This window comes from Rhea pennata, chromosome 18, assembly GCF_028389875.1.
Source record: "Rhea pennata isolate bPtePen1 chromosome 18, bPtePen1.pri, whole genome shotgun sequence".
NCBI lineage: Eukaryota > Metazoa > Chordata > Aves > Rheiformes > Rheidae > Rhea > Rhea pennata.
In genome coordinates, this window is record NC_084680.1 from 2,912,788 (window position 1) to 2,929,241 (window position 16,454).

The 16,454-nt window shown below is 41.5% G+C and overlaps 1 protein-coding gene across 12 annotated transcripts in view; it reads right to left on the minus strand.

Moving 5' to 3' along the window:
* Nucleotides 1–16,454, minus strand: part of EXD3 (exonuclease 3'-5' domain containing 3) — a 323,998-nt gene that overhangs the window by 253,803 nt on the left and 53,741 nt on the right. For 9 of the 12 annotated variants that reach the window (XM_062591068.1, XM_062591067.1, XM_062591070.1 and 6 more), the window contains one exon: nt 3,526–3,634. In XM_062591068.1, coding sequence (XP_062447052.1) covers nt 3,526–3,562 — 37 coding nt within the window. In that variant the 5' untranslated portion in view covers nt 3,563–3,634. Of the gene's footprint in view, nt 1–3,525; nt 3,635–15,057; nt 15,278–16,454 lie in introns of those variants that run through there. The other 3 variants (XM_062591069.1, XM_062591080.1, XM_062591075.1) reach the window with 3 other exon arrangements.

Below are 16,454 nucleotides of genomic sequence, written 5' to 3' on the forward strand. Positions count from 1 at the left end.
TCCCACAGAGTATTTTAAAGGTATTTCAATGCTAACTGCCCACAAGCTCCCTGCTACAAGCCAACACAAAGCACAAAGAGGTAAAACAGAGGAGAATGAATGAGAGAGTTAAAGATCTGGCTGGACAGACTAGGTGCTGGTGCAAGTAGCCAGCATCAAATTGGAAGGTGGGTTTTTTTGTTTGTTTGTTTGTTTTTGAGTCTCAAGCCTATTATGAGTTGCATGCTGCTGTGTGCACCATAAGTAGTATAACACATTGCACTGAATATTACAACAACCACATAAGCCAGTACGCATAAGAGGTCAGAACGGTCAGATTTCAGTAGTATACAACTTGCTTCTGAACACTCTTCACCAAATAAGTCTCCAATTCTAGCCTGAAAACCATGGCACTAAAATAAGACACACTCTTTACTTCCAGAACTTACGCTCATATTCTAGTTTCATCCTAATTTAGCCAAAACATAGCCTTAAATAAATATTATTTTGACCAGCAACACACTAAGAACACTACAAAGGCAGCCACAATGTAGAAGTCAATGACAGTAGCTCTCTTCAGGGAGAACAGCCAGAGGAGAGAGTTGGAGCAATCACACAGTGTCAGTTAATTTAGAAAAAGCACAATCCCGCAGAATGTAATTTTCTTACACTAAGAACTACTGAAACTGTAGGATAAAGTTTTAACATCACCACTACCCTGGACTCTTAACTGAATTCTATCCCAAACCCTCCCATGATCCAAACAGAAACCTTAGAGCTTTAACTCCATGCTAATTTAGAAGCTGTTGTGCCTAACCCAGAGATGTGGGCTACGATGTGGACCATAATTCAGCATGGCTTGTAATTTGTCAATCTGAAACAAGGAGGGTAGGCTCACTCGTTTTGATGCCCAATAGTCTTCCAGGCCTCTTTCTTCCATTTCCTTATACAAACCAGCTTCCTTGCTGCTGAATACAGCCTACTAAGAGGTCATTTTGGAGAACCTCAACCCAAAGAACAACAGGATCATTTCCAAATACCCACAGAAAAACTGTGAGAAGACAGTAATGGAGACAGGGCTCTATCTGGGCAGATGCCCACACCCAAACAGACTAATCTAGGTGTTCAGACTTGCACAGAGATCACTCAAGGCTAGCTGTATGGGGGGGGAAGCTTCAGTCATTAAAATGTAGTTCCTCTCTCAAGTTAGACTCTTTATATTCTGCCATATCTTGCTATGTAATAAGATTATACAGCAGTCTTGAGAAGTGCTCCAATAACTGCCCATCACTTCTTTAAAACAGATTTTGGAGATGAGGTTTCTGCTATCAGAACCATGAAGAAATTTCCAGCTCAAAGTTGCTTCTTTCCTAAGCATCAGTCTTTTATTTAAAAAGCTTCTTTTAAATGAGAATTTTAACTATTGAGATGTTTGATTAGAAAGGGAAGAAAAGAAAATCCATGGTAACCTACTGTTAGACAGAGCTTACAGATCAAACTGGCTTGAGCACAAATTCCAGTGGTTTGGGCTCCTGCTACCTCCAGAGTGTCTGAGATGTGTGTTTTTCCCGTTGCACTACAGGAATTGTTTGGCTGGACCAGGTGATGGATGGTGGAGAAGATTGTGTCTGGAAATATGCTCCAAAGTCGACAGGAAGCTGAGGAAGCCCTTGCCAGCATTTCCTTCCCGTATACAAGGGGAGGACAGAATGGGAAAAAGCGTGGCTGTCTCTTACCCTGAGAAAAGTGTTACCCTTCCAGCTGGCTTACAGTAAAAATATTTTAATCTTTCATAAGATTATAATATCCTTCCTCTCTAACTATGGCTACAGTGGTAGCAACGCTTAGATAATGAAACGACCTGAATCTAAAACATACTAGCTACAGAAGCTGGTGCTAGAAGCTGAATGCAGATTCAAATTTGAGGAACACAGTCTTCAACCAAGATATAGTTCATCAATGGATCAGACCTGTCTAATCCAGTACCTTAACTTCAAGACTAACTGGTACTAACCACTTAAGAATAAGATGTAAAACCCATAGCAGTATATAAGAAATGTGTCCCTCTTGACAGCTTCAATCCAGTATCTGTTTCTTAAAAGTGGATCTAAACTCAAAGTGCAATATTTAATATCTCTACAAAAACAATGTTGCAATGAGCAAATCTGAGAGTACTCTGGCCATCTGATCTACACATTTCTCATGAGCACTCAAGATGGTTTATTCTATTGAGAGTTTCCTAGAATGTCTTTTTTGAAGACCCCGTTTTGAGTCCTTTTGTAGATGATTCACAAATCTGCATGACATCCTGCCATGTAATCATCATCTGCTTGCAGGAATGAAAACACATGCAGAGTATTAAAGAGTGGAAATTTTCTCTCCTCAACCCTGTGGTCAGCTGGGCAGTGTAGAGAAGAACAACAGATGGTATCTTTCTCTTCCATACTGCCACAAGAATTTTCCTAGTTTTCCATTCTTGAGCTCCCAGATTTAAATCCAGAGATGACAGCAGGATCCTTACTATAGGAAAGCGTCCAGAGTCCCAAACTGGTCGACCTGCTCTATCTACAAACACATGGATTCTGACAGTACAGAGCAGGGAACAAGGGTGGTATCTATGTGAGGACTGATTTCCTTGCTATCCCAGCAATAGGATATTTTAACAATATCCTCTGGCAGATAGTTGGGATGAGTTCACCGAACTGAGGCTGAAAAAAAGAGAAAGAAACTCTCAGGACTCCTGACAACGAAAGAAAAAAAAATCTCAAATCTGTGAGCAGACAGCTCTCATAGTAGCCTCTATTTCTGAAAAAGGAATTAGACAAAAAGGCCTCACCCATAAACCAAGAGGGAAGAACAATAGAAAATATGAAAAAATAGCTCTCACGTCAGAAATAAGAATGACCCTTTCTACATTCAAAAAGCATAGAGCTGAGTATGAGCCAGAGAGACTGTTAGGTACATGTCTTTGAGGCTTTTCTCCTTTACAGAAGCTACCAGAAGTAATGGATGTTACTGAATGCCAATAACCAAAGATGAGGAAGGAAGAAGATAGGAAAATTTTGGCAGGAGTGAGCCAGAATAAGTAATAAACTCCTGTCCATTCAATCTCTACCCCAAGAACCCTGACACTGAAACTTCACGGGACAAAACATGACAATGGTATGTGTATTTTTCCTGAGTCTTGTTTTGTAGGGTAAAGCAATTAATAGCGAAAAAAGAAAACACAGATAAAATCTGAACGAATTGTGAAATACATTATAATAAAAATCATATGCTCTTTTGAATAGGTAGGGAGTTATAAAAAGCAATTGTTATAAACATTTTCAGCCTGGAATGTAATTCCAAGAATTCTGGTATCTAGATGTGGTTCTAGGAAACCTAAAAGATTCAGTCATCTTCATGGCATTCGATTTACCATAGAATTCACAGTTTTTGCTCTGCTTGTGAATCATTTTCCACCAGTAGAAGCTAGGAAAATAAATGAAAAGCAAATATGCTGAAAGAATAGAAGATGCATGAATATTTGGACAATTTAAAACTCACCACCAGGCTGATCACTTGAGTTGCTCTCCTGATTCATCCTCCCTAAGCCAGCACCAAATTAGGATGTTGATGGTCTACAGGTCAAAGTCAGTAGTCAAAGCTCTTGCTTCTGAAAGGAAAAATCCAGAGTTACTATCAAGCTATAGGAACTTCATCTGGTATGGCAAAGGAAATATCATGTGTATGGTTTAACAGGTTTTTGTGTTTAAGTAAGATAGTGGAGAAACTGTGTGGGCATACATCTCATTAGAAATGATACAAATAGCCTGAAAGTCAGAAAACTGTATGGGGACTTGGTGAACTAAGTCAACCAGGTAACACTGAAAAATGGCATCCAAAATCTCATGCAAGTTACCACATGTAGTTAAAATAACATCTGGCTTTCTGGAATAATGCAAGATTAACTGTCATATCATAACTGAACAAAGAGGAGTCTCTCAAGCTGTTTACTTGTCTGAATAACAAAACCTAAAAAAGAGACCTATGCAACCTCCAAAGCGGACAAATAACCCACGTGAAAACATATTTTTGCCATGGTTAAACAGCTCCTCCTCTTTGTTTGCTCACCCTTCCACTCATCACATCTAGACTGTGGTAGAGTTGGGAACAGAACCCAGGTCTCCCAAATCCCAATCCATTGCCCTAACCACAACATCCTTCCTGCTGAATCACATTGCAGAATTGTTTATCAGGAAGGAAATTCCCCCTCGAGAGTACTCACATTGAGTGTGCTGGTAGAACACAAATGCTAAGAAAAATACAAATGTACTAGGGAAAACAAGTGATTTAAGTCACTGTCCAACACATTGAAGATACACATCAGCTACACTGGGTTTTGTCGCTGTTAGCAGCAGTTTGTAAAGCACCAAACAGGACATCGTTGGAGCCAACAATGCATGTGGATGTGGTCAGAGTAACAGCCTCATGCTCTTCAACAGATGACACTTAACTTTGAAAACATCTATCCAAGGTTTAGCATTAGATCTACATCAGCTTGAGGGAGACACTCAAAAGGTTTATATTCTTAACAGGTGTTGCAGACAGCATCTTCAGTAGCAACACGCACTAAGTTGCTGACTGCAGGCAGCACAGGTATGAGATCTAGCAGGTCAGATTTAACCTCAACACGCCATACAAGCAGTGTCTTTCTTTGAGAAACAAAAAACAAACAGACAAAGATGCAGGAGGAACACGGGGAGGGACATCAAAAGTGGAACAAATATTTAACCTAAATGCCATTTATCCCATTAGTCTCCTAGAAAACACAAAGAGTAGCAACTCAACTGTGACCAGTTAGAGAACACAAACCCACCAAAACGGCTAGTTCATCATCTAGGATTTGGATTAATTTGGCTCTGTTCAGCAGTTGTGCAAAGGAGAAGAATTTCCCCATCTGCAAGGAGTAGCTTTTCAGGTTGTATCCTGAGAGGCACCCCACCACAGTAACTGTCACAAACATGCTTTTGGGCAGATTCCCAGAACTCTGACAAGATTTCTTTTACGCTTCTTAAATGACACTGTATAGAAATTCCAGAAGGATTGGCTTTTGAGGGGCAGGGAAACAAAATCAATCCCTCAATCACAACATCCTTTTATCTGACACCTCAGAGAGGCCTACCTGTCACTGCAAAGCAGCCTCAGAAGCAGTTTGGAGCAAGCTGTGCTCTGCATCCTGTGCATGCTGGACAGCCAAGGGTCACAACAACCCATCAATGCGGACAGAAAGGCTCTGCTGGAGACACCAGCCCCCTGGAATGCCGTGCCAGCTCCACAGAGGAGCCGGATCTCAGGGCAGTCATCACCCTCACCAACACACACACTAAGCTTCTGCTCCCATTGACTATCTTCGACTATTTCCTCAGCCAGCTCATTAAAGCTCCAAGGATAAACCAACTTCCAGATGCCACCAGAAGCCTCTCTCACATGGGCTGCAGAAAGTATTGGTGTACCTCCACAACTACTGGAGAGGAAAAGGCATCTCTAAGAAGCTGACCTGAAGCAGATGTCTAGACTACGTATTTCTCTCTGTTGACTCCCTTGCAAGTCTCAGAGGCTTCCTCATGTGATGGCATCTGCGTTCAATTAGCTGAATGCGACCCTCTGCCATCACTTTAAAGCACAGCTGAATATAATGGCTCTGCTGGCCCACTGGCACCTGGAGAAACACCCTAGAAACAGTCAGACAAAGCACTAATATTAAATAAATTCAAGTGCCACTGTTCCGAAGCTTGGTATTTCCATTCCTGGAACCGTAGAAGCTGTCGTCTACTCATTTTTTTCTGGGATATTTTAATTGCCTGTAGTTTTAATAATTATCTTAAATTTTATCAGTGGTGCCCAGTGAAGAGGTAATACGCATGAACCAAAATAGACAAAATTTGTTTTAACATATGAAAAACTTGTTTACTCTGAAGGTGATCAAACATAACAGGCTGATCAGAATAGTTACCTTATTACCCAGAGGCAAGATCTGAGATTTCCAGAGAAACTACTTTGGTATCACAGTTTGCGCCTTCCCTTAAGCCAGCAGAAACTATTGCAAGCTACAGGACGCCTGCTTCAGTTCAGCTCTGCAGCAGTTTGTAGTTTTTCAAATCATGGGCATTAAACCGGCACATCCCACTGGGGCTTCTTGCAACCATGAAGTTACTTAAAAACCTCCAAACCTTGCCTTTTTTTACACTATACTAGAGTAACTTAGGAATTAATGTTAAAAGCAGTTCAACTTCGTTAAAAAGGCTATTCTTTCATTCTTTGTATGGTATTTTTCTGCTTAGGCTCAAGCTTGCCTTCTTCCTGTTAGCTCAGCCTAACTTCAAGTCTAACTCAAGTGCGTTCAGAGGGTGAACATAACCACACATCTTCAATCTTGCATGATGCTTTCAATTTACAACAGTGAATGATGGCACACTAGAAGATAATTGCGGGCATGCATTTGATTCAAAATATTCCCCATAAGAAAACCTGCATGGATAGCTAAAGAAAAAAGGCTTCTGCAAAGAGCTGCTAAGCTGCTTCATTGAAGACTCCTGATTTCCCTTTACAGCAGATGTTATGTTGAGCTCTTGATTTGGGGACTGGTACCACGTGGGGATGTTTTGCTTCCTATTTGAGCAAAATAAGTTAATGCTTGTGACCAGTCATCCTGAGTAACACACATGGTCTGAAGTAAAATGAATGAATGTCTAGTAAACCTGCGATAGCCTCCACTAACAATCCTGTTTTAACTGCCTCAAGGGTAAAAGTAATGTACAGGTGGATGGGAAGGTTTTTTAATCTGACACACTGAGTTCACAGTCCTGCTTCCTTACCAAAAGCTGAGGCTACAACAAACACCAGACAGGGAACTGAAGGCCACCAGTTTCCTTCTGAGCATTTTCAGCTCAAGCAGGGGCATTGCAGTGCTGGAGCAAACATGAGAGAGAATCCTGAACCCTGAGCCTGGGAGCCATAAAAAGCAAAGTAGGAAATACTTTTGCTGATATTTTTGCAACCCTCTGTGTTGTCAACTTCTGCGACACTGTCTCAGGCCTTGCAGTAATGGGTGTTTTTCTTGAAGCCCACCAGATAAATTGAAGAGATTGCATAAAGATCTTCTCTCTCCTCTCAGAAAACAACAAAAATAAAGTTTCTATTCCGCTTGGTTATGGAGAAAGATTTGAAAATGTGAAGTGAGAGTAACCTAAAGCTTTAGAAACAAGACAACAAATACTAAGAAGCACAGCTTATTTCTGTTCATTTCAAGAATCACTTCTAACCTTATTTCACATTCTTGCAACCCTTTATTGCCTTAGCATTACAGAATGCACAGGCACACAGAGGAAAGATGTCCAGCATTACATATCCCTTTCCAGAAAGAAATGATGTAGGAATAGTAAGGCAGAAGTCCTAAAAAAAAGCATTCCAAGACAATCCACTGGTGTCTTTTCATGAAGTATTGCAGATTTTGGATCGTGCATTAAATCCAAATTATCAGACCTGGGGCCAGGTTTGGCTTTTAGGAGCCCCCATCTACCACAAACCCAGCAACATCTATGCTGCTCTTCACCAGGCACCAGCCGAACTACACCACCCCAAAATCTCTCTGCTCCATGCTTATAATTGTATCATCTCAGACTTCACTTTGTCACATATTATCATTACCTACCTGAGACTATTTACAAGCAGTTTCAATGGCACACATTATTCCAAAGCAGAAACAAGTTACATATATTAGATCCCTCTTCATAGAAAAGGTTGAAAAGCAAAGGGCAACCCCAAGATATTTTTTATACAGTCACTCCTTTATCATACAAGCCTTCTAACCACTCACAAATTGAAATTTCATCTCTCTTGTGTATGGGCATACAAAAAAAGAAAAGCATTGACACCACTAAAACCAAAACGAAACAGCAACAACAAAAGCAGCAGAAGCTGCTCACCAGTGCCTTAATTCTGCACAAAAGAGCACTTTGGTACCAATGGCCTGAAGTGGGCAGATCTCCACTGGACCCCAACGAGCTGCCCAACGAGCTCACTTCTGACCCATCTATACGGTCTGCCTAACATCTCAAGGAACAGCAGTGCAAGCTCAAGCCAACACTAAGTGTGTCGTGGAGAACATGCCAGGACAAGACCACACAGCTAAAAGCTTTCTTCTGTACTTTTTAAGTGTATTTGGTTTATGTAGCTCATTCTAATATGGATAACCCTCTTTCTCTGCCCCAGTTTAACAGAACAGTCACAACATGATAATTCATTCTTGATAATTTAAGAATGTGAATTACCATTATTAGCATAGTAAGAGTCCATGGAATAGCTGAAGGCTCAAAACAGAACAAATACAGTAGAAATCAGCAGGGTTAGGCTATTCTACTACTTCCTTTGCCTCATTCACTCTGGCCCTAAAACTAGAGAGTGGCTGAGAAAATATCAACAGACGTCTATCAAAATCTGCTAGATTATGAAGGCTACCACCCTCAGCATGGTGAAACTGGTCAGCTTGACAAGTATGTATTTTTAATGGGCAGAGGGATAGTGTAGTGGTTATCACATCTGCTTTACACACTGAAGGTCCTGGGTTCAAGCCCCAGTGGAACCAGCACCAGGAAATCTTTGGGAGGTTGGACTGGATGACCTCAAGAGGTCCCTTCCAACCTTACTGATTCTGTGATTATTCGTGAAATTGTTGTGATACCAAGGCATAAATAAAATCTGAAACCCTTGTGAAAGCTCTGAACGCCAGAGAATGTGTCTGCATGCATGCATAGGGTACAGCACAGCACGGGCATCAACCGGATACCAATTATAACACAACTGCAACATACTGGTATCAACCAACTACGTGAAGCAATATTCAAAAGCAAGAAGTTCGCATCCAGCCTTTCATAATCTCTAGCTGACTGTGCAGATCGCAGGAGAGCAGCTAATTTATGTGTATTTCACTTGTGAAGTAGAGTTGACTCTACATGATAAAAGCAGTGACTTCAAAAGGCTGGGTCACCACTTCCCCTTCTAACCAGGATAAACAGTTTACCAGCAGTGTCCAACTGAAGTTAATGCAGCACACACTATGACACTTCCAGCAGTACAGCAAGGAAGGTTTACTCCAGAAGGTGGGCAAAGACAACCTAACCCAACTGTCTGTAATGAAAAGAATCCTGCTTTCCAAAGGAGGAGGAGAAAAAGAGGAGGAGGGAGAGAACTTTCACCACTTGGATTTTAGTTTCTGAAAACACAGTAAGACTTTTAAATATGATGCTTCAGTGATTTCTGCCTCAAAGCTCTCCCATTTGAGGCAGACCACGACTCCTACGACATGTGTAAGTTGGAGGAAAGCAGCCCAGGCACATGCACTCCCATATAGTGCTTTTGCTGCTGCCCTCCCTCACTTGTACATAAACCCAAGCATTCTCCCATCAGGGCATCTGATAAGAATAATGTTTGCTCCTTTACCATATAGATCTGAAGAATGCACAGATAGGGAGGAAGTAGTAAATACGATCAGTGTTCTGTTAAGTATCCCTGCAACCTTCTGAAGTACTTGGGAGGCTGTGTGCTATCTCGCTTCCTGCAAGTTAATTGCAATAGAGCATCTAAGAGACTCATTGCACCAAGAGAAGATCATCTGCCAACAGCCTATCCCATCTCACCTCATAGCTGATTCTGACCTTCTTCTGAAAGGTTCCCAAGAACCTCATCACCTGCAAATCTCCACTCCCACGAAGAGGCTCCTGCAAAGCAGGCTGACAGCACACACACATACAAACTTGTCTCCTCTACAAACTCAAAATTGCTACTAGGGTGCTGATCTCTGGCTTTTCCTATTCCCCCTGCCTCCCAAAAGTCTTCAGAAGTCTTCTTCTTCAGAAGTCCTCACATTCTACCAGCAACATGAATGGGTAACACTCCCCAGACCAAGCTCTCCCTGGCTCATCTTGCCTTTCTAACAAATTAATTGCATTCAGCCTCTTGGCAAACTTGCTCTGGAAACAACCAGTCTAACTAAAGAAGTGGACTGGTGAAACACAGGGCAAGGCCAACAGAGAGTTTTCTTGGTACCTGAGATGTTCTCCTTTATGGTTCTTCGGCCCAGGAAGGATGCCAGCTTTAGACCACAAGGTGTGTGGTTCACACCTCTTTTCCCTTTGAAGGCTAAGTGAGCATGAGTCTGTTTGCTGGTCTCTGGCACCCTCTGCTGACAAAACACCATCGACCTGCCTCACCCCTGCAAACCCATCCAGTGTCTAGAACAAGCACAGATTTTTTAGCTGGAAGGGCCATATCCTGATAACATACTCCACATCTCCCTTTTCTATGTGAACGTTTCACTTTGTCTAAATTCTTCCCTCCTATTTGTTTGCCCAGATCCTTCTGTAAAACAATACTAATCCCAAATAACCCTCTTTCCCCTTGGATTGCTCCATTAAGTGACCACACTGCATAAGGGAAGCCACTCTCTTCTCATATCTTTATTACTTAATACTCCTGATTTCTTACTGTTTTCACCTTCCAAAACTCTCCAACAGCATGCTTGCAGCATCTATCCTCTCCATTCTTTCCAAAAACATATGCACTAGGGAGGTGACCTAAACTCCAGTACTAATTTGAGGAATGAAGAGGGCAACAAACCAAAACACAATGCTCTCACTCGGACATCAGCCAGCCATACAGACCCCCTACAGCTCATGCTTTTGATGCCAGATTCCCTCAGCTGGCTCCAACTCACATTTCTCATTACCATTTGCAACACAGCACCATGACTCCCCCACCTCCCTGAGCTACACTGCGCAAAAGGATCACGCAGCAGAAGACGGGCAGCTGTGGCAGCACCTCGAAGGCAGAGCCTGACAGAGAGGCTCCATGCCATCCCGTTCCTCCCAAAAGGGAAGACATGACTGCACGTGTCTGTCACACACCCAACTCAAATCTTCTAATATATCCAAAACACAATGTCCCCGCAAAGACACACAGGTACACTGAGAAGTTCTAATGTGATTCAGTGCAAAGAGCTAATGAAACTCCAACCCTGCAGTCAGCAGATACCAAAAGTCAAAGGGTTTGCTCAGCTAAATCACTAATGTGATATATTCCGAAACATTTTGTATTGCACTTGAGATTTCAGTTGGACAATGAACGCCAAGAATAGATAATATTCTGTGTAAATGCAATAGTGAAATATAATCCTAATCTCTTGAGATATGTTAGCTTTAGAATTTGATTTTCAGCCTTGTTGTCGTCTTCATTTTTCTGCTCTTTGTTTTTTCTTTATTTATGTGTGGGGAAGGCCAGGAGAAAAAGCACTGCTTCCCAGTTAGCATATGCTGGGTAAACCCAAGGGCAACTGGCAGCCTCAGTAGATACTCATGTTGCCATATTCTCAATGCTATTTCAAGCATGCCCAAGCTGTATTTAACCTACCAGAGGTTCTCCACTTCAGTAGATTCACCCTCAAAGTAATTTCTGGCTTTCAAGCTAACTTAAAAACATTAAGTAATACTTGAAAATACATAATACAGAACTTCAACCAGAATCAAAGTATAAAAAATGTTCTCAGTAAGTAGACTATCAGATCAGGGTGGAATACATCACAAATTTAATTCCAGTTTGTTAGCCACTACAACACATGAGATACAAGAAAAAAAACCCTTCAAAATGCCACCTGACTAAATAACCAAGATGATTGCCATAGTAATGTGTAAATTCCTTCTTACTAGACGATGCAGTGTTGTTGCTTTAAATGCTGATAATTAAGTATCTCCCGAGTTACCTTAAAAAGCAAAGTAGTTTTCTTCGTTTTACCATTTCCAGTGCTAGAATAGCCTCGTGTTAACACTGCAAGCAGAACAACATCGCGCACTTAATATGTGACTTTACTACTTCCTAAAACAGAGCCAAAATAGTTTCATTTGGACTTCTTCAGGATCTTTATATCTGTTTCCTAGTATTTTTATTACAAGTTTAAACACAACTATTAAGCAACAAACCCAGCCATTAACATCTGTCCACTACTCTGTGATACAGACCATTTGAAGATTTTTCTCCCACGTTGCTGATGAAGCTTTATAACCTTACATAAATCTACTCCCTGACAAAATCATCTTGTACTGAATTTTCATTTTTTAATGCACTAATCATCTTCCAGAGTTTGACACTTCCAAAAGGCTTTGACTGACAAGCTCTGGCAAATGTAGCTGGGATCGTTTAAGACATTATCCTCGCCAGCTGCTTGTCCTACCTTCCTCTGGCAGAAGATACTGCCTGGACAGCACAGCTGGCTGAAAGCCTGTGCATCAGATGCCTCAGTTCTCTACTTGGCACGTTAACATGAACAGCGGGTGAAAGTATTTGGTCTGAACTGCCACGAACTGAACTAGAGAAATGGAGATGCAAGGACACATTCCTTTTGCAGCAGTAATAAACAGCGGGGGACTGTCGTGTCCTAAATTATTGCAGCTGTTTGGCCAGCCAACATGAGTCAGAGCCCTAATGTACAAAGATCACTGCATGTAAGAAGAGGATCTGAACTCCTGCCTCCTGCTCAGTACTTCACTGTGGGGGGCAGATCTTCTGGGATCACCAAGAGAGATTCTTCAGGCTTATCTGCACTACAAAGTTTTGGAAGTAAAATGATGTTGCTGAAAGTGCAGGGAGAGGGGGAAATAAATCACACCTTGACAGATACTCAAGCAAGCAAAAGAGACAATTTTTAGAATCATGTCATTGAGGGAGGGAGGGTAGTTTGCCTTTGACAAAACATTAAAAAAAAGTAATAGAAGCTTTCTCTCTTCTGGGGACATTGCTTGAATATCTTTAGCTATAGAAGCAATATTAAACACACAGGCCTTTGCTGGATGAATGAGTAATTTCAGAAGTGCTGTTAAGTTTTCTCCATTTCAATCCGCTTCCCTTGCTAATCTCTTTCTATTCACTCAAAGGAGCTTAAACTCTGCCAGGTTGATTTCTCCATGATAACTTTCATTCCAGACCATGTCTAAATGCTACTAGAATCAAAGCACAATAATCCAAAGATTTGCTCTCAAATTAACATTTCTTCTGTTACCCCTATTGTTAGCAAATCTCTCAAATCCTAACCGTCTACAGCTCACCCACCACCCCCATTTATGGTTATTAACAGGCTATCCACACTTGAAATGAAGCTAGCAAGTTTGTGGCTTAGATATCTTTCAGACAACACTCAAGGTTACAGGTTGTTCCTCCCTTTTCTTTCTCCTCAATACACTGTTGTTCTACCTTCTAAACATTTTTAGAAGCTATTGGCTTTATAATTTCTGTACTATCTTTTCAGGCTTGACCTGGATTTTCTTCACGGCCTCTTCTCACTTGAGATCTCATGCCATTGATACTTCTTGTCAACAAGAAGTAGCTTGCTGTCTTAGTAAGTTCTACATCTTATTGTAGTTTGTCTTTTACCCATACTGTTACCTACAGGTTCTCTTGTCTCCTTTAGAGACATCGTCTTCGTTAAATGCTTGAATTGTCAGTTACAGGGCCTGTTATAATGGCTTTTATACCATAAACCTCTTACCAAACTGATATTTCTTCCAAAGCTCAGGTGGTTTTAAGTAAAATGTCAGTTTGAGAGCAGCCTGCTGCTGGAAGGTGGCAAAAAGGGAAGAACATTGGGTGATACGGAGGATGGAAATGCACGAGCAGCAGCAATCAGATTATCAACTGCTGACATTTGATAATCACCAAAGATCCGGAGGAGATGCTGGCTGCTATTTAAAATACAAACCAAGGGATTTTAACTAGCAGATGTTTTCATAATACAAAATCAAATTTTACAATGCACTGGTGACCTTGCTTGATCACCCTCAGAGAAAGACGACAACTATTCCGGAAAATTTCAGCTGCTTCATCTGAGAGACAGAAAAATCTACATTAATCTTCCAGCGTGAGCGTTCTTGATGTGTCCTGGATAATTTTATTTTCACTGACATCACCAGGTGACCACTGTTGATCAAGATTAAGTCTTTGTTAAATTTCTAGAGAGTAAAGTCAAAAAACTCTACCATATTCTCTTCATAAGCCACCTAAAACTTGCATCCACACCAAAGAAACAACATCCTCCTGGAATGCAGTGAGAGTGTCAAACCCTGCAAATTCATGAACATCATGAAAGTCTGATCATACTATTCATCATATCCTGGTTGTGCACTGAATTCTGGCCTGGTTCCAAGCCCTGTCAGTGTTATCTACAGCATGCATGATAATAAATTCCTTTCAAAAGTCCTTCAGGGAGGGCTTTTCCTCATCTATCATCTCCTGAATAAGCTTAGAGAATATGTTTCCCAGAGAGCAGGTTTTGAATACAAGGATTGTGCCATCATTTGGAATAACAGAGTCATCTTTGGTGCCAGGAACAATTTTTACATTGGGCAGAGTCCTGCCCTTCCCTGAAGGTTTGCACTGCATGGTCAGACAACCACTCCTTAAATATTTAGGTAGTGATTCAGGCCTTTCAGTTGTTTCCTTTTATATGACTGAAAGACTGATCTTCATGAATCTTCTCGTTGCTTTTGGTTCTTACTATGATGAAAAAGCAGGGGCTTTGGGGGTTACAATGTCCCTCTGCATTATCATCCAGTAAAAGGGTGAGTTTCAGAGGAATTGATTACCCAAGCCCAAAGGCTCAGAAGGATTTTTCAGAAGTGTTGAGAACAGTGCTGCACACAGTCACCATGAAATGGACTGCTTAGATCAGGAGATTCCAATATGCTACAAGAGTCTCTTAACATTATCTTCAGAAGAAGTTGAAGGAAATGAATTAGCCAGCTTTTGGACTGTTACACATCCCTAAACATTGTGATTAACCTGAAAGGTATGTGTTCTTCCAAGTATGATTTATTAGCTACAGTCATAGTTGCTATAATCATGGTCTAATTTTTTCAGAAAGTATTAGAATTTATGCACAGTTTTAACTATCTTTTGAAAGACCTTTAAGCTATGATGAATCCACCCATAAAACACACAAATGTTACAAACAGCACACTATTCTTCTTTAGGCATGGGCAGGAACTTCAGATTTACCTCTGCCAAATGATGTGGCATCTGCTGCAACTGGCAACAAATTCAAAGTTAAACAGGAGAGCTGTGGGCAACTGCTGGCAAGATTCAGGTTCACTCCCCTTTCATTTCAGCATGAAATGCCTTGTGTACCCTGGGATGTTACAATCTAGTTCACATCTTCACATGGCAGCAAGTTAGCTTCATAAAGTTAGTATGCAAACACATCACTTTGCCACAATACTGTACAGTTCTTTTCTTACTAAGCCTTATGTATGCACAAGTCTACACTGGATCAAAGTAACCACTGCAAGGAGCATTCTGGAGAGAGAGTCCACTGTGAGTTTGCTCGTGCAGATGTGTATCAGAAACTGTAGGGTCTGAAAAGCAAAATAAAAGGGAGCTGTAACTTCTCCTTTGGTATTACTAATTTAGCTGCACCCTTTTCATGCTGCTGCCAGCCACTGTGAAACAGAAGCTGCTGGTTGTCTGCTTATGGCGGGCCAGCAGAAAGAACAGAACATTATGCTTTCTTTCCCAAATTGGCAGAACTGATGCATTTCTCAGCTAAAAAGAGATTGGGTCCTCAAGTCCTTTCTTAAACCTCAAAAGGATCCCATACATGCTGTATGGGATCAGCATTTTGCAAAGGATGCATGACAACAGAAGTGCTGGGTGCTTCGGCTGATCTCCACAGCAGGAGGTGCCCTGCTGCATCTGCTTGCCTCTGCCTTGTCTGCACAGTATCCCTTTTCAAGGCTACATGCTTTCCTGAAAGTTTTAAGAAAAGCCCTAAAAATTATCCTTTCCTTCACTTCTCTGCCTTAATGGCCTTCCATGCTGAGAGGCTAGACAGGGATGCTATTTAATTACTTATTTTTCCTGGCTGTTTCAAAAGTAGAAGAGACATGCTCGTTATGCATGCTGTCTTAAGAAAGGTCCTCAGGAGTATACATGCATTAGCTTGGAGAGAGAGAAAAAAAAATCCTCTTGCTCCCATTTTCAGTGGAAGTTGTCTAAGCCTCCCTGTAGGTACTAACTCTGGATTCAGTCAGGTCCCATTTTACAGAAACGAACAGAAACAGGTCTGCAGCAGCAACATTTCGCAGCAGAATGAGGCGACAATCCAGGCACCAAAACTGCTCCCTCTGGCTCTGAGTACTGCTGCTACAGTGCCCCAGGAAATTAGAAACACGAGTACTTACTGCCCAATTCCACATACTCGAACAGAAGAGTATTTCTTCTGTCTAGTTTCAGAGAGGTATGCAGAGCACAGAGCAAGCTTGAAAACCATAAGCACAGCCCTCCCTGCAGGATGTTTCAGGGAGGTGAGACCACAGAAAACATGTAGGGGTCCTGTTAAACAAGAAAGGGGTGAGCTGAAAGATATGCAACACCGTCTGTTGCCGTCCTGCGTGTTC